Source organism: Astatotilapia calliptera, chromosome 10, assembly GCF_900246225.1.
Source record: "Astatotilapia calliptera chromosome 10, fAstCal1.2, whole genome shotgun sequence".
Classification (NCBI taxonomy): domain Eukaryota; kingdom Metazoa; phylum Chordata; class Actinopteri; order Cichliformes; family Cichlidae; genus Astatotilapia; species Astatotilapia calliptera.
Window position 1 is genome coordinate 32,855,580 of NC_039311.1, and position 25,150 is coordinate 32,880,729.

The 25,150-nt window shown below is 46.7% G+C and overlaps 2 protein-coding genes across 3 annotated transcripts; both read left to right on the plus strand.

The window, feature by feature from the left end:
* Nucleotides 1-10,479: 10,479 nt before the first annotated feature.
* On the plus strand, nt 10,480-11,430 carry LOC113030185 (odorant receptor 131-2-like). The gene has a single exon (XM_026181356.1). The coding sequence runs from the start codon at nt 10,480-10,482 to the stop codon at nt 11,428-11,430; it is 951 nt and encodes a 316-aa protein (XP_026037141.1).
* Nucleotides 11,431-13,233: 1,803 nt separating this feature from the next.
* On the plus strand, nt 13,234-21,925 carry LOC113031031 (uncharacterized protein C7orf43 homolog). 2 transcript variants are annotated; one of them, XM_026182873.1, is made up of 13 exons: nt 13,234-13,651; nt 14,723-15,066; nt 15,152-15,247; nt 15,341-15,470; nt 17,043-17,129; nt 17,564-17,684; nt 18,010-18,157; nt 18,417-18,499; nt 20,076-20,227; nt 20,518-20,654; nt 20,732-20,810; nt 20,893-21,007; nt 21,075-21,925. In XM_026182873.1, the coding sequence occupies exons 1-13, from the start codon at nt 13,459-13,461 to the stop codon at nt 21,229-21,231; spliced, it is 1,842 nt and encodes a 613-aa protein (XP_026038658.1). In that variant the 5' UTR covers nt 13,234-13,458; the 3' UTR covers nt 21,232-21,925. The 2 variants fall into 2 exon arrangements, with proteins under 2 accessions (XP_026038658.1, XP_026038660.1); XM_026182875.1 differs by having other exon boundaries at nt 13,235-13,651; nt 14,726-15,066.
* The last annotated feature ends 3,225 nt before the right edge of the window (nt 21,926-25,150 follow it).

The window sequence follows — 25,150 nt, forward strand, 5'->3', positions numbered from 1 at the left end:
GCAGTCCCGAATGTCTCTCTGGAACTTTATCCTGGCCCTGAGGTCGTCAAGCTTGTTCTCCAGTGACTGGACGTTGGCGAGCAGGATGCTAGGCAGAGGTGTGCGGTGTGCACGAGCTCTCAGCCTGTTCCTGACGCCGGCACGCTTCCCTCTAGGCCGCCGCCGCTTCCCTTTGTTCTCCCTCGAGATCTCACTCGGCCAGCTCGGATCCAGAGTTAAAAACTTCGAATTGTGAGTACATGGTATACCAATAGAAACAAGAGTGTCACTGTCATACCTAATGTACCCAATGGTGATGATTTTGCCGATTTAGAAACGCTGAAAACTAACTTAAAAAACAAAGACAAAGAAAAAGTGGTCGGAGCAGTCGTGACGGCAGCTGACCTCACCGGCGCCATCTTTATTATTTACAGAACAATTGCGTGTTCTGCATCAGATAAGAAGGCACACAAATTATTTGTGCCACTCCAAAAAAAAAAAAAAGAGTTTCTGTTCCCTATAAGACAGAGGAAGACATCACAGGCCTGAACCCTGCAGGTCTACACAACAGGAGGTGTATCACTTCTCCTGTTTTCCACCTGGAGACAGTCCGTTCTCACTCCTGAGGTATAACACCCTTACGATTTGTCATGTCCTGCGGCATTAACGAGGAACGCAAAAGGTGACCTTCGGCATTCTTATGGTAGGTGCTGGGTTATGTGTGAAATACAGTAAAATGACGGTGCCACAGTAAACACGTTCAAGCCATGTATTCCAGCCCTAACCATATCCCTGACCTTATTATATTACATTACATAGTGTTTTCCAAAGCAATTTAAGGAAAATGAACAACATGTGTGGGTTGATTCCAAACGGTTCTCATGTTTCCTCATTTTTCCGATCTCATCATTTAGGAACATGTTGGGTGCCTGGAAGCATAACATGTTGACGATTTGTCACCTAGCGCAAAATATTACGTCTCAGGAGTGAGAATGTGTTGTATTTACAGTGCAGTCAATCAGAATCAGCATACTTTCTAAATCATAATATGTTCCAGATTTAAGAAATAGCACTAATATATACAAATCGCTCAATAATAAATATCAAGGATTAATATAGGTGATTATAAATAAATATCAAGAATGTTGACAGGAATATTACAAAGTAGAAAAGAGTGCGTGCAAAAGGGTGTAATTATTGCAATGTATACAGTGTGTTAGATGGAGGAGTTGTACAGAGGGATGGCCACAGGCAGGAAAGATTTCCTGTGTCATTCGGTGGTGCTTCTTGGTAATCTCAATCTCTCACTGAACGAGCTCCTGTGACTAGCCAGGAGGAATTATCCAACATTGTCTTTATCTTGGACAACATCCGCCTCTCCGACATCGCCTTAAGAGAGACCAGCTCCATCCTCACAACATTACTGGCCTTGCAGATCAGTTTATTGAGTCTGTTGGCAATCCTCAACCTGCTTCCCCAGCATGCAACAGCATAGAGAATAGCACTGACCACAACAGACTCATAGAAAATCCTCAGCATTTTCTGGCAGATGTTGAAGGACCTCAGTCGCCTCAGAAAATAGAGACGACTCTGGCCCTTCCTGTAAAGTGCAGTGGTGTTTTTAACCCAGTCCAGTTTATTATCTATGTGTACTCTGAGGTACAGCGGTTTGCAAAAGTATTCGGCCTCCTTGAACTTTCCCACATTTTGTCTCATTACAGCCACAAACATGAATCAATGTTATTGGAATTCCAGGTGAAAGACCAACACAAAGTGGTGCACACGTGAGAAGTGGAACAAAAGTCAGACTTGATTCCAAACATTTTTTACAAATAAATAACTGCAAAGTATATGTACAGTCATCCACAATGTTAACACTGACCCCCTGGATTGAAACAGGGGTCAAGTGTTTCCTGGTCTTCCTGAAGTCCACGATCAGTTCCTTGGTCTTTGCCACGTTGAGCTGCAGATGATTCTGCTCACACCACGTGACAAAGGAGTCGACCACAGCCCGGTACTCTGTCTCATCATCCCTGCTGATGCATCCAACCACCGCAGAGTCATCAGAAAACTTCTGAAGATGGAGGTCTCTGTGCAGTGGCTGAAGTCTGTGGTGTAGAGGGTGAAGAGGAAGGGGGAGAGGACAGTCCCCTGTGGTGCTGATCACCTTGTCAGACACACAATGTGGAAGACACACATATTATGGTCTTCCTGTCATCCAATCCAGGACACCAAAGAAGCATCGACCTGCATCGCTGTTATCTTATCACCCAGGAGGGTCGGCCTGATGATGTTGAATGCACTTGAAAAGGTAAAAAACATGACCCTCACAGTGCTCGCCGATGATGGCATCCTCAGCTCCAAGGCAGGGCTGGTAAACAAACTGAAGGGGATCCTGCCGGAAAGTAATTAAAACTTTCCTTCAATCATGGCTTGGTAGGTGCATGACATGCAAGTAGTGCATGTCATGCAGACGGTGGCTTGGCAGCATGTGTACGTGCAGGTAGTGCAGAACATGGATTGGCAGGACGTGGATGTACAGGCCCTGATGGTGTGTAGACCCTCCGGCTTGGGCAGAGCAGGTCCAGACAGCGTGCAGACCTCTGGCTCAGGTGTGGCAGGACTAAGTGTTCCTGGGCCACACAGTACAACAACCTCTGGTTGAGACATGGGTGGGCCAGATGGCGCACTGACCTGTTGATGAGATCGCAACAGGCTCTGGTTGCTCTGGCTGGGGCTGCCAAGGGTTCACAACTGGCTCCAGTCCTTGGTGCCACTTGGGCTCAGGTGGAGTTGGACCCACTGGCTTGGTAACTATAGCAGGTGGCAGCATGGAGGCAATGGCAGGTGGTGGGGAGGCTGAAGGAGAATGGGCAGGCTGAACACCCAGCTGCCAAAGTAGGATACTGGATGGGCTCTCCTGAGACTTCAGCAGATGTGGAAGGATGCTGGACAGGCTCACCTGTGCTACAACCATTGTGTAGTGCGTAGTGCCGATGTGGGACAGTTTCCAATTCCATTGTACTATTGTACTAGGTATGACTGAGCAATGACAGTAAAGAGGTATCTTTTATGTCTTATACAGTTTCACTGCTATGCGAATAACACCCAACTTTATCTGACTATGAACCAGTCTCGGCAGATGACTGCCCCTCCCTGAGTCAGGCTCTGCCAGATGTTTTTTCCTGATAAGACTGAGACTGTGGTGTTTAACAGTAAAATCCCTCGTGCACAACTCTGTGCTGCCCTGGGTTCCTTTGCTAGCTCTTCCTGTGACTATGTCAGTAACTTGGGTGCACTGCTGGATAGCTCGCTCAAACTCGATAAGCAAGTGTCTGCTGTAGTGAGATCTAGCTTCCACCAACTGCGCCTTAGGCATTATGGTCCACATGAGGACCTGGAGAAGCTTATTCACGCTTTTATGACCTCCAGGCTGGATTATTGTAACTCCTTGCACGACGGTCTTCCCTCTTCTCTTCTTCTTACACTGCAAACAGTCCAAAATGCAGCAGCCCGCCTCTTGACTGGTACCAGGAAATTTTGCCCTATTAGTCCTGTTCTAGCTAGCCTGCATTGGCTGCCCATAAAGTACCGTATTCAATTTAAAATATTACTCCTTACATTCAAAACTATTAATAAATTAGCGCCAAGTTATCTTAGTGAACTTCTCAAGCCACATACTCCTGCTAGAACACTCAGATCTGCCACTCAACTACTTCTGACCCAGCCCAGATCTCGGCTGAAGTCCTGAGGTCACCATGCATTTGCTCCGGCTGCCCGGGACTGTGGAACACCCTTCCTCTCGACCTCCGCGCATCTCATTCTGTAGCACTGTTTAAATCACGACTAAAAACCCACTTATTCAATCTTGCGTTTCCCTCTAGTTAATATTTCTTTTATGATTTTATATGATGCACTTTTATGCTCATTTAATTCCTTGTTTGTTCTGCATCTGTTGCTTTCCTATGTGTCAGTGACAGCTACCTGCTTGCATACCTAGTACTTGCTTTGGTCCTATTTCTGTTATCTTCCTTTTATTCTCTATGTTACCTGTTAAGCACCTTGGTTTTTAAGTGTGCTTTGTAAATAAAGTTTATTATTATTATTATTTTTATTATTATTACTCCCTTAGGCAGTATTATTAGAAGGCATAGCATATATTTACACTGCTTCATTGCTAATTTATTTATTATTGTTAACAAGTTTCAACCTTTAAGATGCAAGTTAAGGAAGTTTTTAGGAAAGGCAGTGGAGATTAAAGTTTTCTCCAATCATATTGAACTTGTTTGTGCTTGTTAAATTTTGTCCCTACAGGGATACACATAACACTCCATTAAGATTAATGATGCCAACAGGATAATTCAGTATTTATCATTTGAATAATTAATGTGCTGAAATAAATAATCAAGGGACTGTTAAACCTCTGAGTATTTCATCAAACTAAAAACAAAGTTTACAAGAGAAAAAACATAATTATTTGGAAAGTTTACTCACAGCTCTTACTTCAAATAATTGTTCGTTTCCTTTGTTAATGCTGCTGTTTACAAAACTTTAGAATGAAACCTAAACCACTAACCTGACATAATTTAACAACACTGCATAAAATACCTTTTGGAACCTGTGGTATCCAAAATTTATGATAATAATGACAGCTTGTGTCATTGTATGTACTACATAGATAAATTAAAGCATGACCATCATGCATTTTAATTTATTCTTAAAAGGATAATATTTTGGACTAAAGGAAAGAATTATAAATTGGTCAATTTTGTAACTCTCAAAAACTGTCTCAGTTGAAACACTCTCTGTGAAGCTGGATTTAATATTTAGAAGTATTATTTAGAACATGTTTAGTCCCACCTTCTGCCAGCACAGAACATTGGCTCACTAGTGAAAGGACCCATAAGTCAGGGGAAAATAAGGACACTAAATGTATTGTTATTACTATCAGGAAGTCCTAAAAACTCCCTGAAAAACCTTCAGCTGATCCAAAATGCTGCAGCAAGAGTCCTGACAGGGACTAGAAAGAGAGAGCAGATTTCTCCTGCTTTGGCTTCCTGTTAAATCCAGAATTCAAAATTCTGCTCCTCACATACAAGGTCTTAAATAATCAGGCCCCATCTTATCTTAATGACCTTGTAGTACCAGCCACCTGCTCAACCACCAATTAAACCTCTACTGTCACTAGCACAGTCACTAGCTCAGACATCTGATCAGCCATCCGCGGTTTCCACGCTGCCATCTGGCAGCTTCCACTGAGAGATCAGGTGAGCTCATCCTGTAAAGGATTTTGTTTTGCTGCAGCCCAAGAGGCATCCAGTGCTAGCTGTGTGTCCTATGCAGCTCCAGCTAACTTCACCTCAGCCAGAGGTCTCCGCACTTGCTGGCCCTGCATCACCTTGGGGGCGATCGTGGCTCAAGAGTTGGGAGTTCGCCTTGTAATCGGACAGTTGCCGGTTCGAGCCCCGGCTCCGACAGTCTCGGTCGTTGTGTCCTTGGGCAAGACGCTTCACCCGTTGCCTACTGGTGGTGGTCAGAGGGCCCGGTGGGGCCAGTGTCCGGCAGCCTCGCCTCTGTCAGTGCGCCCCAGGGCGGCTGTGGCTACAATGTAGCTGCCATCACCAGTGTGTGAATGGGTGGATGACTGGATATGTAAAGCGCTTTGGGGTCCTTAGGGACTAGTAAAGCGCTATATAAATACAGGCCACTTACCAATTACTTTCTGAGGGTTCTCAGAAAGAAAAACACCCCTGAGAAATTGTTGGTGTCCTATCGCTGCACAATACAGTGTATCCTGGCCTATTGTCTCTGTGCATGGCTCTCCTGCTGTACAGCAGCACAGAATAACGAGCACCACAGGGTTATATAGGTTGCCCATGGGATAGTCGGCTGAGAACGTGAATAAAATCCTTCAAGAGCCATCTTAGCCTGGTCATGTAGTGTTTGAATGTCCACCTTCAGGCAGATGTTTCAGAGCCATGAAAACAAAACCTAACAGATTAAAGAACACCTTTACACCATGCTGCAACTTAACAGACGATCAGATCCAATATAACCTTAATGCACAATGTTTACAATAACACAGTGTCATGTTTACTTTTTACAACTGCATGTTTACCACAGGTTTTACATTAACACAGGCAAATGGGGTCTAGGACAAAATGAGAAGAATTGTGGGTTGTTTTTTAAATAGACATATTTGTATATAGAAATTTCCCCCTCTGGTGTTCCTGCCAATATATTGAGCCGCAGGCTTTCGTGTGGTAACTGAGGGAGTAGTGTTATTGATATTGAAGCAGGAGACCTGGAAGAGACCCTTGTGTCAAGGTGAACAGCAGGACTCAAACGCAAGACTCAGAATAGTGCAATTATTTACAGTGAGGCACCAGGTGCTATCTACAACGTTGAAGGGAAAGGGGCTCCAGGGAATCTGGGGAAGAAAAACACATCCACGCTCCTCTCTTTACAAAGCCAGTCACTCACACATCCCAACTTGCATTCCACACTGACACTTAGTCACAAACAGGAACTTGGAGGAGGTACTTCTAGAAGGAGGTCAGTAGCGCAATTAGCGTTCATGTTGGCAGACCACTCCAGCTTGTGATCCAGTTCGACTCCCACATTCTTATAGGATGTGACTATTTCAACATCAGTCCCACCAATGCAGACAGGGGGGGGTCAGGATTTGTTTAAACCTCTTCTGACAGGGTTCCTGGGTTGTTTACCCAGTATTTTCAGTTCATTCATGTTCAGTGTATTTATCACTTGCTCTCATTTCCTGTTTTTCCTGTGCCTGCTAGTTTCATGTGTCATTAGCCAGATTATGCTCAGCTGTGTACTCACCGGTCTCTCATTATCATCCTCATCAGTCTGTGTATTTAAGTCTTCAGTTTCCACTCGTTCACCGTCGTGTCATTGATGTTGTCTACACCGTGCATGTGTCCAGCCCAGCCAGCTCAGTCAGTCGTGTTTGATAATTAAAACTAAACAATAAGATTAAAATATTAAGAGTTTAAAAAGGGGGGCAGCACGGTGGTTAGCACTGTTGCCGCACAGCAAGAAGGTCCTGAGTTCAATTCCACCATCAGGTCTCTCTGTGTGGAGTTTGCATGTTCTCCCCGTGGAGTTTGCATGTTCTCCCCGTGGAGTTTGCATGTTCTCCCCGTGTTTGCGTGGGTTCTCTCCGGGTACTCCGGCTTCCTCCCACCGTCCAAAGACATGCAGCTTGTGGGGATAGGTTAATTGGACAATCCAAATTGTCACTAGGTGTGAATGTGAGTGCGAATGGTTGTCTGTCCCTGTGTGTTAGCCCTGCGACAGACTGGCGACCTGTCCAGGGTGTACCCCGCCTCTCGCCCTATGACAGCTGGGATAGGCTCCAGCGCCCCCCGCGACCCTGAAAAGGAGAAGCGGAAGCGAATGGATGGATGGAGTTTAAAAAGAAAGACAGAGACACTAAAATATCTAAAGAACCTGACAAACATAGGGAGCCGCAACAACAGGCTGTCACGACCAGGTGGCCAGACACAGGTAAGTGGACTCAAATGCAGACACCACATGGAGGCTCGGAGGTGTAGTGCAAACGAACAATTTATTTGGCACTCAAAAAATGGCACACCATGGAAGTTGTTACACCCTGGCCTAGCCAACCGGAGTGCAACACGAAAAAAATTAAAATAAAGGAAAAAACACACGAGAAAAAAAACTACAGCTCTCCACCAAAATCCCAAAACTAAAGTATCGACAAATCTATTTACAACACGGGGGAGATCGCAACCATGACCAACTGACACACAGGGCTTAAATACATAGAAGGAGCAATCAGGGAATGGACCACAGGAGGGAAACACAGCTGGGGCAAATTAGACCTGACGAGACAAGGAAACGTAAACTGAACACACTAAGATAACAACAGACCTTCAAAGTAAAACAGGAAACACATGACAGTCACGCAAAAACAAAACACTGACAACACCGAAACGTAACATTTCCCCCCACCCAAAAATCAAACATGTAACCCCAAGTGAAATGTTTGATCAAAAGCGGATGAAGGCTGGTGGAGGCTGGAGCGGTCCCACGGACCCTCCAGCAGACGACGAAGGCTGGAGCGGTCCCCCGGACCCTCCAGCGAAGACGGATGAAGTCTGGAGCGGTGCCTCGGACCCTCCAGCGAAGACAAACGAAGACTGAAGCGGTGCCTCGGACCCTCCAGCGAAGGCGGACGAAGGCTGAAGCGGTCCCTCCAACGGACCCTCCAGCGAAGACGGACGAAGGCTGATGAAGGCTGGAGCGGTCCCACTGACCCTCCAGCAGACGACGAAGGCTGGAGCGGTCCCTCGGACCCTCCAGCGAAGACAAACGAAGGCTGACGAAGGCTAGAGCGGTCCCACTGACCCTCCAGCAGACGAAGGCCGGAGCGGTCCCTCGGACCCTCCAGCAAAGACAAACGAAGGCTGGAGCGGTCCCTCGGACCCTCCCGCAGAAGGCAATCCCGGACGAGGCCCCATATGTTACACCCCGGCCTAGGCAACCGGAGTGCAACACGAAAAAAATTAAAATAAAGGAAAAAACACACGAGAAAAAAACTACAGCTCTCCACCAAAATCCCAAAACTAAAGTATCGACAAATCTATTTACAACACGGGGGAGATCGCAACCATGACCAACTGACACACAGGGCTTAAATACATAGAAGGAGCAATCAGGGAATGGACCACAGGAGGGAAACACAGCTGGGGCAAATTAGACCTGACGAGACAAGGAAACGTAAACTGAACACACTAAGATAACAACAGACCTTCAAAGTAAAACAGGAAACACATGACAGTCACGCAAAAACAAAACACTGACAACACCGAAACGTAACAGAGGTAAAAGAAACAAAAATGCTATACGGGAACTAATGACGAGAGGGAAAACATAGACCTCTGAACATTGGCTGCCTACTAACATAAAGTTTCTGATTATGGTACTAAGAATCTGTAGCTACAAACACACTGATTAGCAAGGGCTAGCAGATAAGCTGTTACCAGGAATGCTGAGAAAGTAAACAAGTCTTGGCTAGACCATCTCCAAAATAATTTTTAAACCAATAAACAAGATTCGCACCGTGTGTGCAGCAGCGAAGCCAGAAGGAAATAGTCTCTTTATCGGGCTGGGCACGTTATTTGGGATTTTCCGGAGCAGGCATACAAGGTGCAGGGTCACAGGGTTTCTCTGAGTCACTGTAATGAAAGGAGTGTAGAGTCAATGCATGCCCCACACAGCACTCCAAGAAGTGGTGGCAACAAAATACATAGTCTTACTTGTCTGGGTTGACGGCGAGGCTAGGAGGGGATTAGTGGTCCGAGTGAGGCTAAACCAGTTCGTGTACACTCACTGTGAAGTGCAGGGCAGGGAGGCAGGCAGGTGAATAGGGTCGAGAATAGTAGCAGGCCAGCGACGGGGAGTTGAGTGGTTACAGGCAGCAAGATCCAATCCACTGTGAAGCTGCAGAGGCAAGTAGACAGGGTTTACTGAGCTAGGACTCTCACTAACGTGGGTTAGCTGACATTCCAGCGAGGAATGTCTTCTTCTTCGTTTAATGGCGGTTAGCAACCAACGTAAAGGAGCATTACTGCCTCCTACTGTTCCAGAGTATGGGACAGACATTGAGTTTACAATTTGTATCACAGCGAGCAATGTTTGAGAACGCTGGTCTTAAGAGCCTCCCAGCAAATTACACACAGGTGCCACAAACGAGGGGTGTGGTGACTCTGCCCAGTGATGGATTTACTGGCATGCAGGAAAACCCAGCACTCACCCGGACCATGACACAGGTATCCTCCTACCAGAGCCTTGCACTAGTGTCTGGTGAGTCCTTCAAATGAAGACAAAGTCCAGAGAAGAGACAGTCCAGAATCTCATATACAGGAGTCATCTGGGCTCTATTACCAAAACAATGACTTGTAGTAGACCAAGTAGAACAGAGTGGATATAGTACGAAAGGATTCAGACTAACCAAAACTTCTACAACAGTCTCACAGCACAATCTCTGGGTGTTCTAACAGTAAGATTGTTCACTTGTTTGATTGCTTCAAATCGGTCCCATCTGGCAGCTCTGGTGTTGCAAAAAACACATTTGCTTTGCCAAAAGGGGCCCTAGAAACTGAACATCGGCTGCTCTTGTTAGCCAATATTTTTATATATGTGTAGTGTAACAATCCCACAGGTGACTTGTGGAAGAAAAGAGAACAAAAAAAGAAAGGGGTAGAAATCTGTCAGTATGAGTATCACATGATGTGACATCACATGAGATGACGTCAATGAGGTGTCATAAACAGTACGTGACCAGATGGCAAAAACTGCAGATCAACTGTGGTCATGTGGAAAGATTATCTGTTAAAGTTCTGCAAGGAAGTATTTTGGCTTCTTTCTCTGCTCCAAAGATCAAAATCCCTCAAAGCTAAAACATTAATTTTGCTGTGTGCTAATTTAACATGTTTTTAATGTTTGTTTAACATGTTCTTCACAAACGAAACTCTGACAAATATCACTGTCGGGCAGCAGAATCAGCTATTTCTCGAGATAGTGTTTTCTTGCATTGTCACAACACTAACATGCTGTGTAATTCTTTTTATTAATGCAACCATGTTGTTTACTCTAAGAAGTAAACCCGTGTTTGGTCAAACCTCTCGTTACATTCTTCTCTACAACCTTCTGTTTGCAGATACTCTACAGATGGCACAGAGTCAGCTCATGTTTTTACTGTCTGCTTGTAGAATAACGTTGCTGTATCCGATATGTGGTGTGCTAGTGTCACTTGCCACTCTATTGACTTTAATCTCTCCTCTCACACTGGTGGCGATGTCTCTGGAGAGATATGTAGCTGTGTGCTACCCACTGAGACATGCTACGATCATCACCGTCAGAAACACAGCGCTGGCTGTTTGTGTGGTTTGGACACTAAGTTTGCTAAATGTTTTAATAGAAGTTGTTCTGATGTTACGTGTCCGATTCCAGGATCTGCTGCACCTTCAGATGGAATATTCCTGTAACAAGGAGAAACTGACTCTTGATCCGATATCTGATCTCTATGCCAAAGCCTTCAGTTATTTTCTGTTTGTTTTAGCTGCAGGGGCATTCATTTTTTCTTATATTGGTGTGACTGTAGTAGCCCAGTCGGCCTCTACAGACAAAGCTTCAGCTGAAAAGGCTCGTAAGACACTGGTGTTGCATTTGGTGCAGCTTGGTCTTAGTGTCTCCTCAACTATACATAACCCAATATTTGTCTTTATTTACAAAACTGTGGACAGTGTCATAGTTGTGCGCATCCGGGTTGTTATTTATCTTTGTATTATCATCCTTCCCAGATGCCTGAGTTCTTTCATCTATGGTCTCAGAGACCGCACCATCAGACCTGTCCTCATGCTCAATCTCAGATGTCAGTGGAAATGTCAACCTTTCCTCTGAAGAGTCTCAATTGAAGTCATTCTCATCACTTAATCAGTGTGATTTCTTGACAAACACCCATTTATTCAACTTGAGAATCAAGGGGAGGGGTAATTTAGAAAAAAACAAACATTAAATGTGATGTATGAGTTCATACTAGGCGTGTTGGTTTGTGTCTATGAATTTAGTGGGGCATGCTTGGGTTTACATGACATAAAATTTGTCAGACGGTGGGAACGATGTAGCCTCCAGCCGGACGTTAAGCAAACTTCAAAGAATTGTAGCAGGAACCACTCTGATGTGTCTCTGACTGCTTTGTCCAAAACATGCAAAATCATAGATTAATAAAACACGATACTTTATGCAGCTGGCTATGTTTATTAACAGAACGTGGAGATTTAATGGCTAAGGTGATATCTTAAAAACTGAAACAAATATTTCTCAATGTTGCAACGTTTGATTAAACCACTTCAAAGACTCTCACCAAGGGTTTGCAGCTTGCTTTTGTTTTTTATTTCCATAACAGTAACAGTGAAACTCAGCACACATCTGAGAAAGTGATTTTAAATAGAAGTCAGGAATTTTTCATCATTTCTAAAAAGATGCATAATCCAAGTGTCTGGGATGCAGGGAAAAAAGAAGCTAAATGCAGAGCTCTGGTGAACAGTGTGTTTATTTACAGTGTCCAAAGGTGCTCCCTTTCAAACTCCCAAGTGCTGCTTCATCCGTGCAATCCCGTGAGCGACTAGTGTGTCCCGATTCTCCTTTCCGTCCAAATAACCTAGGGGAACCTGAGACCAAATACACGGTTAGCTGACTTCTTAACCAACAATCTCCCACACTCTCAGTTTGCTAACGCTACCAGTTTGGCGTAGGATGAAGGCTGATTAGAAGCAGCTGGCAGAGCAATCAAGCACGGGTGAGTCGAGAGCCGCGTGGACGAGCCTCCAGGGGGAATAATAATAATGGATACTTTATTGATCCCCATGGGGAAATTACTTGTTTTTCCTCTGCATTTGACCCATTCACTCAGTGAAGCAGTGGGCAGCCCACTAAGCAGGCGCCCGGGGAGCAGTGTGTAGGGACGGTACCTTGCTCAGGGGTACCTCAGGGTAGCCGTTAAGTGGATTCGAACCGCCGACCTTCCGATCATGGGGCGACCACTTTACCTACTGAGCTAGCGCTCACTTCCCTAAACAACTGCCACAGCTGGGGAAAAGAGAAAAATCTGCAGTAAGCGTTAAGTGACTGACAATTCTACAATCACCAGTTCACACCACTGTACTTAAATACTAATCATTCCTTTGTCTCCAAGGCGAGTCCCTCTTCTTCTCTCCAGGCTTTATGAACAATAACGGTCGGAGATGTCGATCAGTGGTATGTGCACAAAGTTTGAATCAGATATTAATACATCAAAATTGTTGCAGGGGACTACTTGTTATCACTGCTATAGAAAACTTTTATTGAAATCTCTAAAACAAAATCAGCACAAACAAAAATGTTTGACATCAATTTTGTTTGATTTAAGGAAGGTGCGACTGCAGCTTCACTCACATGGAGGACCGAGAAAATGGACTATTCAATGCACACACACCCTCACACACACAGAGAGAGACACACACACACACCCACACACATGCACACACATAAGTAAACACGTGTGTGTGAACTCAAAACGTCAAAAAGCAAAGCAAACATGTCTGCATCGGTACATGGATGTGAATTTATCTCGTTTCTAATCAGAGCCACACTTAAGTGCAATAAATCATGTAAAAGGTCCAGATAGCTGCACTTAAATAACAGCTAAATAAAACCCAGACGCTCCTCTCGGTGCTTATTATTTTCAATTTCATGTGAGTTTGGCAACGGCGAGAAACTTGGTGTCGTAGTACCATGGACGTCCACTATGGGGCGCTAACGGTCTCATTTTCCCCCATTCGGCAGGTGTCCGTGCTTTTACTTTGAAAGTCGCAACAGGAAGTGCGCGTTTCATTGTTAGAGCGTGTTGACTGTGGTCCTGCTGCCGCTCAGCCTCCTCCCGTCGTCGCCATGGTGCAGATGATGGAGTCGCAGTGCGAGTATTTCATGTATTTCCCGGCGGTGCCGATCACGGACCTGTCCGACCCGGCCCGGTACCGCACGCTGCCCCGCAGGAGCCACCTGTACCTGGGCGAGACCGTCCGCTTCCTGCTGGTGCTGCGCTGCAGGGAAGCCGGAGCGACGCCGACCGAGCACGGCCCGGGTACGTGAGGGAGGGCCGAGGAGAGATGAGTGTACGAGCCTGTGATAGTCAGACAGACGTGAACATGAAAACACGGAGACAGAGTCTGGTGTGGGAGCAGCTGTCACAGAAACCTGCTGAGGCTCCTCCTGTAACGTTAGGATGTTTTCGTGACGTGTCCCGCAGGTGTGCGCAGGATATCCTCGTTATGCCGTCTTACATACGTCACGTGTATTTATATGCATGAGTCACGTTAGTCAGGAACAAACAACAAAGCCTCAGCAGTAACGGCCGCACACTCACGGTTAACCCTTTGTCTGCATTTATGGAGGTCATACCTGCACCACCCAGAAACCTCCACCTGACTGTTATGGCCGCGCAGTTTAGGTCAAAGCAGGCTCAACGTCTGCGGTAACAGAGCACGAGAAACTAACACATCCAGACAAATGCATTCATTAAACCTGCGCTTGGCCAGCAGTAGATACGAGCTTCAAACGAAACCATGTAGGTGCAGAGCGGGACTCACATACAATGAACCAGAGTTAAACTCCTGAGATGATCCGGCCGGGGGACCCGTACTGATCCAGGACCAGAACATCGCTCAGTACCCAGCAAACTGGAGCTGAGACGGTAAAATCCCAGCAGCCATGATGGATCAACGCAGGGCTGAAATGCTACTGTGCAAAAAGCAAGTTCAGTTACTGGGAAACGAAGCAGCAAAAAGATGCAGTAAAACACATTTAAATAGAATAAAATATCGTATGAAACAGGACCATACCTGCCTTAAACACCTGCACAGATGGGGCCGCAAACACGAGCTACTGTAGGACCGCAGCTCCACCTGCAGGGATGAAATCCCACAGCTCCAACACGGCTGCAGCACTGAAACAGGAAAAGATGTGAAGGTTCAAAGAGTGAGCGCTGCCACTGAAACAAAGAACCGTTTGGGGAATTTGTTTTCGCTTAACTTTGTTAGTCATTTTCTCAGAAGTCTGAGTTACAGAGTCAAACTCTTCAGACTTTTGTACTTAAAAATGTTTCTTTGGGTGTAAAAAAGCTTCCTTAAGTCTGGAGCAGAGCTGTCTCTTCCAGCAGGGGGCGCTGATGGCACCGCGGCAGGTTTTGGGACGGAATCGGCCAGCAGCCGGGCGTGGAGGGAGCTGGCCGGATCTCTGTGCGCCGTGGCGAGCGTGAGTCCGGGTGAGAGCAGTCGTCACCGAGGCAACCACCATCAGCATCACCACGACTACCAGAGCAGCGGGGACGAGGCCAACGAGGACGGCGAAGAGGACTACATCGCGGCGGCCGAGGCCGCCATTGCTGCGCTGGGCAGCAGGGTGGACTCCCGGTGCCGGAGCTTCAGGGACTGCAAACCTCTGCTCATCCACAACTCCTCTGGGACGGCGTCGAGGGAGTTCCGCAGGGCGCCCGTCCAGGTAGACGCGCACCTTTACCTGTTAAGATCCTCAGAGGCGATGCTTTCCTCTCAGGCGCCATGATGTGTTTGCTCCTCCCTGTCAGTCTCCTCTAGATGAGCCGGTGGTCCTGACGGATGAGGTCATCTTCCCGCTCACCGTCTCTCTGGACAAACTGCCCGTCAGCACCCTTAAAGTCAAGGTCCGCCTTCTTCTGGACGCAGATATCTGGTGTTGTGTGAAGACTTTGAGTCGTAGCTGCTTCGCGCAGTAATTTTGCTCCATGTGCATTCAGGTGATGGTCACGGTGTGGAAGAAGGAGGCGGAGAAAGTGGAGGTGCAGGAACTCGGCTACCTGAGCGTGCTGCAGCAGAGAGAGCCGACGCACACCTTCAGACACGACCTGAACACCTTCAAGGCTCAGGGTAGGCACTGAATGCTTCATGGGAACGCCGCGGGTAGACAGACCGCTCCATTAACCCTTTAGAGCCGGTCGGAGCGGGCACGCTCTGTTTTACGTAACTATTTTTAAATCCCGGTAGCTCTGCAACCACGTAAGCTAGCGCAATAATTTTTTTTGCATATGAAACCGGAGGAGTTGTACTTACATCTGATGCCATCAGCTTGTCCTCGGTCACAGTTTCCTTCCACATAAAGCTTTGCAAAAACTGCATAAAAAGCTCTTGCAGGAACAAAAACATAATATTCCAGAAACACGCTTTGCCGATCCGATCAGCTGTTCGTAACACTTCCTACGTTGGAATAGACGTCAGCGCGAACTTTTGCATGTCCGCCATTACCTGCCCGAAACCGGAAGTGACGTCATTTTTGCGGAAATGTAGTTTTTTTTTTTTTTTACCATCAGGGCCTCATGAGCCTATACTGCTGTTTTTAAAAGTTATCTTTGACTTTATAACTTTCTGTGTGGTTTCTGGGATGCTGAGGACTCATATTGCACTGCTGGAAATAGTTTATTTTGATGCACATGCTGCTTTTTTGCAAATTTTCTTTATAATATTTTTTTTTCCTGCAGTGTATAAAAATTGGTGTATTTCAAAAAGAAAACTATGAAGACACTCAAAATAAATTTCCTGTGGTGGGAAACTATTTTGTGCAACTTTTTTGTATTTAAAGTTTTGAGGGATAAACCTCTTAAATTTCTCTAACTAGAAATATATGTTAAAATATATGTTATTGCACTTTTTTGCAATTTATGTAATTACTATGCACTTAATGCAGACATATTATTAAAATCTGGGCTATAATGGTTGTATTGATGTATAGCAACTTGAAATGCTCCCAAAAATGGCTCCACAGCATGTAAAAATATAATATAAGCTCTGGTGGACTTGGTTCTATGGTCGGTCTTAAAGGGTTAAACATGAGCCACAGCCGGGGCTGAGAGGAAGCAGGTGGGAACAGCGCGCACCTGACAGTGACTCACACAGGTGACGATGAGAACAAACAAGATGCAACAGGAAAGTAACCTTCAAAATAAAACAGGAAGTACTGAACAATTATGAATCAAAGTAACGGGATGACGAGACATTTAATCATTATTTATTTTTGATGTCTGGCTCTCTTCCACAGCAGGGGGTCACGTGAGTGTGGGGGGGTGTTATTGTAGGCTCTGCCTGACAGCTGCTCGAGGTGACACCACCTGAGTCGTTAGCAGAGCATCCGTCTAGATTTCAGTAAATCAAGATAAATGCTGTAACAGTAAAAAACAATCAATGACGGAGGTCAGTTATGGACATATGATCAGTTTCATTGATCAGTCAGGAGTTAAATCAGCTCCTTCACTTCCGGCCTCCTCGGCTCCTGAGTCGCCTGAGATGGGGTGGGACCCATTTCCTGCTCCGTCCTCGCCTCTGAGAGCCTCGCTGAGGTTCCCACACTGAGGGCGGGACTGTTTTATCCTGATAAACAGAATTTTAATGATTTTATAAGATGTCACGTTGTCCTCTGGGAGGTTTAACACAGCTTCTGATCCACAGTGAGCACCACCCTGACCGTCCTGCCGCCTCCAACCGTCCGCTGCAAGCAGATGACTGTTTCTGGAAAACACCTCGCGGTCTTAAAAGGTACAGAACGCTCTTCATCATCACTGTGATGTCACTGTGGTGACCGATGCTTGCATGTCAGGGAAGCCTCCAAGCTAAGCGACATAAACCCAGCTGTGTGCTGCGACATGAAGCTGAACAGGGCGGCGATCAGCAATAGATGCATCACCTCCTTTAACCTGACGTCCAGCATGCCAGCGCACCGCCGGCACGCCGAGGCGTCGCTGAGCCCCGTGAAACGGTCGAGTCTCTGCTCCGTGGTTGTGACTCTGATCAGCAGGACGATGTAGGAATATTTTGGTATTTAATCTAAAAGCACCAGCAGAGGGCGCTGTTTTTTAAATCCTCGTTAATTAAAGGCCGAAACGAATCCTTAAATAAAATAAAATCGATTCAGTTGCTTGGTTGCAGTGGTTTGATTCCAACTGTGATTCTGTTTCCTGTCCCGCTGTCAGTGCTGAACGAGTCTTCTCAGGAGGAGGTGAGTGTTCGGGATGTTCGCATTTTACCGAACCTCAACGCCTCCTACCTTCCCGTGATGCCCGACGGCTCCGTGCTGCTGGTGGACAACGTGTGGTGCGTATACGACCCGTTCAAATGGTTTGTGCCCAGAGTTCAGAAGGCGCCGCCGTGGCTGCTGCTGTCTCTGCGTGTTAGTTATGACTTTGTGTTTGTTACATTGTATTTAAGGACAGTGTTGTGTATACCTTGTTACACTGTGTTGGATTTTTATCATTTGTATCATTGCAGATAGTTTTTAGTAATGATGCTACTTTGTGTTATACTCGATTACTTTGAGTTTCTGGGACTTTGTTAGTCGTAAAACGAGTTGTTGTGCAGTTAGATTGTGTGTTTGTGCGATGCTCCTGAATGTCTGTATTTGTTGTTCTTCGCTCTGCAGTCATCAGTCCGGTGAGGTCGGCATGGCGTCCTTCTGCCGGGTGGACAGCCTGGCCTGCCGTCTTCCCAGCATGCTCAGCGCTTTGGAGGAGCACGACTTCCTGTTCCAGCTGCACCTCAACGACATGCCGCAGGACGACTCCAGTGAGGTGCGTTCGTGTTGCGTTGTGTGTTTTATAGTTTGGTGCACAGTGCGCTCTGGTGACGTGACAGTTTGTGTTCTCCTCGCGATTTCCTGAAGAAGGAAAAGTAAACAACGTGTTTCTGTGAACGGCTGTGTCAGCGCAGGATTTATTAGGACTTTGAGGGCGGACACACTGTAGAGCAGCTGTGACGCGACGGTCGTTCCTGCATTAATGCGTCCTTTACTTATTTCGCTGCTGTCAGCATGTGTGTGCTTGTGTTCAGGGGCTGGAGGTTCCTCTGGTCGCTGTGCTGCAGTGGTCAACTTCCAAGATGCCTTTCACCAACTGCATCTACACCCACTACAGGTAAGGCTGGATGAAACGCTCCACACGTGCTGTGTTAGTCTTGGTAAGAGATATCCAGGCTCGGGGCTGCAGACCTCTGCTGTGGCCACCAGGAGCGACGGGAAACATCTCCGTGCATCCGGACATACACTGAACAAAAATATAAACGCAACACCTTTGTTACTGCTCCCATTCCCCATGGGATGGACGTAGAGACCTAAAATTCATTCCAGATACACAATATAACCATCCCTCCCAAACAGTGGTCACAAATCAGTCCGAATGTGTGGTAGTGGGCACATCTGCTATATTGAGATAATCCATCCCACCTCACAGGTGTGCCACATCAGGATGCTGATCTGACATCATGAGTAGTGCACAGGTGTACCTCAGACTGCCCACAACAAAAGGCCACCCTGGAATGTGCAGTTTTGTCTCACAGCAAAATGCCACAGATGCCACAAGCAATGAGGCAGCGTGCAATTGGCATGCTGACAGCAGGAATGTCAACCAGATCTGTCGCCCGTGCATTGAACGTTCATTTTTCAACCATAAGCCGTCTCCACAGGCGTTTCAGAGAATATGGCAGCACATCCAACCGGCCTCACAACCGCAGACCTCGTGTAACCACACCAGCCCAGGACCTCCACATCCAGCAGGTTCACCTCCAAGACCGTCTGAGACCAGCCACCCAGACAGCTGCTGGAACAATTGGTTTGCACAACCAAACAATTTCTGCACAAACTGTCAGAAACCGTCTCAGGGACGCTCAACTGCATGCCCGTCGTCCTCATCGGGGTCTTGACCTGACTCCAGCTCGTCGCCGTAACAGACTTGTGTGGGCAAATGCTCACATTCGATGGCGTCTGGCACGTTGGAGAGGTGTGCGCTTCACGGATGAATCATGGTTCACATTGTTCAGGGCAGATGGCAGCTGAGAATGTCCCAGTTCTTGCATGGCCAGCATACTCACCGGACATGTCACCCATTGAGCATGTTCGGGATGTGCTTGACCGGCGTATACGACAGCGTGTACCAGTTCCCACGAATATCCAACAACCTCGCACAGCCATTGAAGTGGAGTGGACCAACATTCCACAGGCTACAATTGACAATCTGATAGACTCCATGTGACGATGTGTTGCACTGCATGAGGCAAATGGTGGTCACACCAGATACTGACCGGTTCTGGGTCCCCAGACCCCCAATAGCGCAAAAAACTGCACATTCCAGGGTGGCCTTTTGTTGTGGGCAGTCTGAGGTACACCTGTGCACTACTCATGATGTCAGATCAGCATCCTGATGTGGCACACCTGTGAGGTGGGATGGATTATCTCAATATAGCAGATGTGCCCACTACCACACATTTGGACTGATTTGTGACCACTGTTTGGGAGGGATGGTTATATTGTGTATCTGGAATGAATTTTAGGTCTCTACGTCCGTCCATCCCATGGGGAATGGGAGCAGTAACAAAGGTGTTGCGTTTATATTTTTGTTGAGTGTATTTCCTGTCCAGCAGCAGGACGACACAGCGTTTAGTGTTTTTCCTGCTGCTTCTCTAAATGACCCGCCGTCCTCCCTCCCCTCCACTCAGGTTGCCCAGTATCCGTCTGGACCGGCCGCGCTTCGTCATGATGGCCAGCTGTCCGAGCACCGTCAGGGTGAAGGAGCACTTCAAGGTCAAATACGTTCTTCTCAACAACCTGCAGGACTTCCTGGCTGTGCGGCTCGTCTGGACTCCAGAGGGTCAGCGAGTATTTTGATTCATGTTTGATTTTTTGAAAAAATCCACCCTGCAGCTGTTTGAAAGGAAACCTGTGAGCGGGTTTGTTTCTGGGACGCATGGCAGTCTGTGGGGACTCAGCCTCTAGTGGACGTTAGGGGGAGTGCAGGCTGATGGTGCTTTGTCCAGCTGGTTCTGGTTGTGTTCTCCTCGTGGATGGAGACGGTTCTCTGGACCAGTTTCAGGAGAATCGCGCCGCTCTCTGTCAGTCGTGGTTCAGACCGAGTAATGTGTTGTTTGCTTGCTCGCTCAGGTCGAGGTCAGGGGGAAGACGCAGCGCTGTCTGCCGTGGTCTGTCACACCCCTCTCAGTAACCTGGGTCACTGCCGCAAAGGAAGCACTCTGTCGTTCAGCGTGGCCTTCCAGATCCTCAAACCAGGACTGTACGAGGTACGCCGAGCTTTGAGCGCCTGCTTCCTTATCTCGCCCGCTCACACGGGACGTCATGTTTTCTCCTGTCTCTGCAGCTGAGTCAGCACATGAAGTTAAAGCTCCAGTTCACAGCGTCGGTGTCCAACCCTCCACCCGACGCCCGGCCCCTGTCACGTAAGCTCTGAGCAGGAAACAAACACAAAAGGCTTTGACCTGCGTCTGTTCTGATTTCTGTGTCGTGTCGAAAACCATCCAGGTAAAAACAGCCCGTCCAGCCCGGCGGTTCGAGACCTCCTGGACCGACACCAGGCCAGTCTGGGGCGCTCTCAGTCCTTCTCCCACCAGCAGCCGTCTCGGTCCCACATCATGAGGTAACTTTAGTAACTTCAGCTTCATATCACATCGAGTATGTCGTTTAATCTTATCTGTGTGCGACAGGACGGGCAGCGCCATGGAGCGACGGGCCATCACGCCTCCCGTTGGCTCTCCGGTCGGTCGGCCGCTCTACCTGCCGCCGCAGGACAAGTCGCTGCTGTCGCTGGACAAGATCGCCAAGAGGGAGTGCAAAGTCCTGGTGGTGGATCCTGTCAGCTAGGCAGCGAGAGGAGAGGCTTTTATTTTGATAGAGAAACACTCACGAGAAGAGATGACAAAGAAGCTGACTTCATGTTACTGCAGGAAACACCCCTGTGTTTGATCAGCTGACCAATCAGAACAACGAGGAAGAAGTTCATCCTTCAGCTGAAATATTTCATGTTTTATTGTATTTAAAGACACGTTGGGTTTTCCAGCTCGTTTCCTGGAAGCGTTCTTTAAAGTTTTATCTTATATTTATCTTTAAAGCATCGTCCAGATGGAGCCACTGAATCGTTTTATGCTCCAGGTGTGTTTTACAGGATGAAAGCTGCAAACACGCAGCTCAGCTCCACAAAGAGCTGAAGAACTGAGAATTTATTTTACATTGTTTAGTAAAGTTTCCAGGAAATGAGCTGGAAAGTGCCAAACCTGCAAAATAAAGTGTTAGCTTTTTACTTCTGTGTTATTTTCAGAGTAAAAGACATTACAGGTTAAAAACGTATTAACCTGAGGACAGTCACAGTTAACGTTTTCTTTCAGTGTTATTTCCTCCATCGCGTCACAAACGGTAACTTCAGCAGAATGTTGCTAATAAAATGAATGTAATGGTCCAGGCTGTTGTTGTGAGTCTGCAGACACCCGGAGCTCCCTCACAGCGTCCCTCTGAGGACACTCAGCCTTTTATTAAAGAGCAGCACGAGTCTGCCGCCTTGCTCACGGTGTTCTGGTTCATCCTGGTTATTAACTGGCGCACATTAGCAAGACAAACTCATGAAAACTCGGGAATTCAGCTGGGATGCAGGCAGGAATCTCCAGCACTCAACCTGGGAAAACAGTTTTTTTCTGGTTTTGGCTATACTTGATGTTTTTAGGGGAGGGGCTACTGTGTCAGCGGTAGCTCCTCCCACTCCAGGTAATAACAGGGACCATCATTGCGTTAATTTATCGCAGTTCTTGGTTTATCATTAGTGAAACAATAAGCTACCAGCGAGGACACAGATGTAGCCAGAGTGTATCTGCTGTCACTGATAAAAATCAACACATGAGAAGAAGTGAGCGTTTCTTTAACGTCAGAGGTCACATGATGCACCCAGGCATTTGATTGGCTCTGCTCTGTTCTCTGTGTACTTCTACGTTCTTGAAGACATTTCATCCAAGAAGCTTTTGCAGATCAGGAAGGATCTCAAAACTGGACTGCAGACAGTTGGCGTCACTAGCCCCGCCTCCGTTCAAAGATGGCCGTTCACAGTGGACATAGGCTGTAGCTGTGTCCCAAAACGTCGGCTGCATCCCCCGGAGGCCGCATTTGAAGGCCGATTACGTCACAGCCAGACGACAAAGGCTGTCCAAATTCGTAGACTCCTTCAAATGCGTCCTTCATTTCCCCGAATTCGAAGGATGGGTCGGGTGTGTCCTTCGTGGCCCACCATATCCCAGAATTCATAGCGCGGCCCAGCCAAATTTCAGCTGCCAACAATGGCGGCCGCTACTAAGTTTTAAAATTACTCTTATTAATCTTTCTGGGTCACAAAATAAACTTTTAACATATATTAAGGTGAGAGTGTATCTGTGTAAACTTCAAATATCTGCTCGGTTTATCAAGACACCACATATTTGCCAAAGTGCTTCGACGTTTTCGGAGACGTCTGTTACCCACCCGCTCGATAGCGAGCCGGGGGGTTCAATGGTCACTCCAGCTGGCGAGAGCAGCGGACTCCCGGCTTCATCGTTTTCAGACCCCCGCTCTTTTGCTACTCAGGTTATATATGATATAAGTCACTCGGATAACTTAAAAATGTAATTATTAGGGGGACCACTAGGGGGACGTAAGGAAGATGGCAGCATAAACCTGCAGCTCCCGGTCAAAACTCGAAAGAGAACCAGAATTCGAATATTTCCACCGCTAAACCGTGTAATAAATGCCATGGAAGGTGGAAGAAGGTCAAAAAGACAAGGAAACATTAAGGATTTTGTGAAACAAGTGGAGCTGGTAAGAGGGGGCAACGCAGACATGTCCGAGAACAGCGTGCAAGGCGAGCAGATGGAAGGAGATGTAGCTAGCCACCCTCACGCAGACTTCCAGGACATCATTAAGGAAATTCACTCACTTAAAGCAGAGTTTAAAACCGAGTTTGCCACGTTTAAGAAAGACATCACACAAGAAATGAAGGACGAATTCGACAGCTTCAAGAAAGACATTAATACAAAGCTGGCAGAAACTGCGAACGAGCTAGCTAGCCATGAGACCAGACTCGAAGAAGCTGAGGAAAGACTGGAAGAGATGGAAAGGTGGAATTTGGCCGCAAAAGACGCTCTAATCCAGTCGCTTCAGCAACAACGGAATATTCAGACGAAACTGGCTGACTTGGAAGGCCGTAGCCGACGGAACAACATTCGCATTTTCGGCCTAAAAGAGGGCTCTGAAGGAAACTCTGTGCTGCAGTGTGTGGAGGACTTGTTGAGAGCTGAGCTTTCGCTCCCGCCGGATTCTGCTCTAAATATTCAGCGGGCGCACAGAGCTCTGGTGCCAAAACCCGGACCAGAAAAACCTCCGCGATCGGTGGTGGTTAATTTTCTTCAGTTCTCAACCAAGGAGATGGTGCTGAAGGCAGCGTGGAAGAAAAAGGTGGTACATCAGGATAAGCAGCTTTTCTTTGATCATGACTACGCTGCCGACGTGGTTCAAAAGAGGAAGGAATACGCTGGAATTAAGAAAGCCTTAAAAGAAAGAGGAATTCGCTTCCAGACGCCTCTGACCAGAATCAGGATCCACTGGGAGAGCGGCGCCAGGACATATGACAGTGGCCGGGCGGCGGCGGAGGAGCTAAGGAGGAGAGGAATACAGGCGGAGGTGCCGCAGCGGAGCGGGGAAAGCACGATGCTGGAGGAGCGACTGCAAAATGCATTGGGATGGCAGCGATCTAACACCGAGAACTTATAAGTGAGGATACAAACATTTGAATCCGGTGGAAATGACTGAACAGTAGAACTCTGAAACTAAAGGTTCATTACTCTGTTACTTTTCAAGGCAAGGTAGACCGGAAAGTGGTAGGTTTTCTTTTCTTTTCTTTTTTCTTAAGGAACCTATGTTGGATCTCACGGGGGCCCCTAATCTGAAAGGGATATACCCCACGAACCACAGGGACGCTGTGGGTAAGAAATACGTATTTTCAGTTTCTCTTAAGTTTCTTGTTATCTTGTTCCAAGTTCTTAGAGTTAGTGTGGGATGCTATGATAGTGATAAGCCAAAAATAAAGCAAAACTTAACAGTGAAAAGATGAGGAATATAACGCTGGTGTCAATGACTGTCAATGGGATGAATAACCCAATTAAAAGAAGCAAAGTGATATTCAAAATGAGAAAGCTTAATGCCAATGTAATATATCTTCAGGAAACACATTTGTCGCAGGAAGAGCATGATAAATTGAAGAAATTTGGGTACAGAAATTCTTACTATAGTACTTGCAAGAAAAGTCGTAAAAGGGGGGTAGCAATACTTGTTAAAAATTCAGTTAATTTTGAATGTTCTAAAGAAATTCGGGACAGTGAGGGGAGATACATTATTGTAAGAGGTAAACTAGAAGGGGAGGCGGTGACACTAATCAATCTCTATATTCCCCCTGAGAGCAACCAACAAAATGTGAAGACTCTACTTACTACAGTCATGTCAGAATCTGAAGGGACTGTGCTGTGTGCAGGAGACTTTAATGTGGTATTCGACCATAGAATTGATACAACAAGCACAAATAGAAGCAAAAACAGCCTGGCGAGAATGGTTAATACATTTATGAAGGAGCATGGAATGGTAGATGTATGGAGGGAACACCACCCACTGGATAAGGAGTATACACACTACTCAAAGACTCACAACACTTACTCAAGAATTGACTATGTCTTAATGAACAGATGGGATCTACACAGAGTAACTGAATGCACAA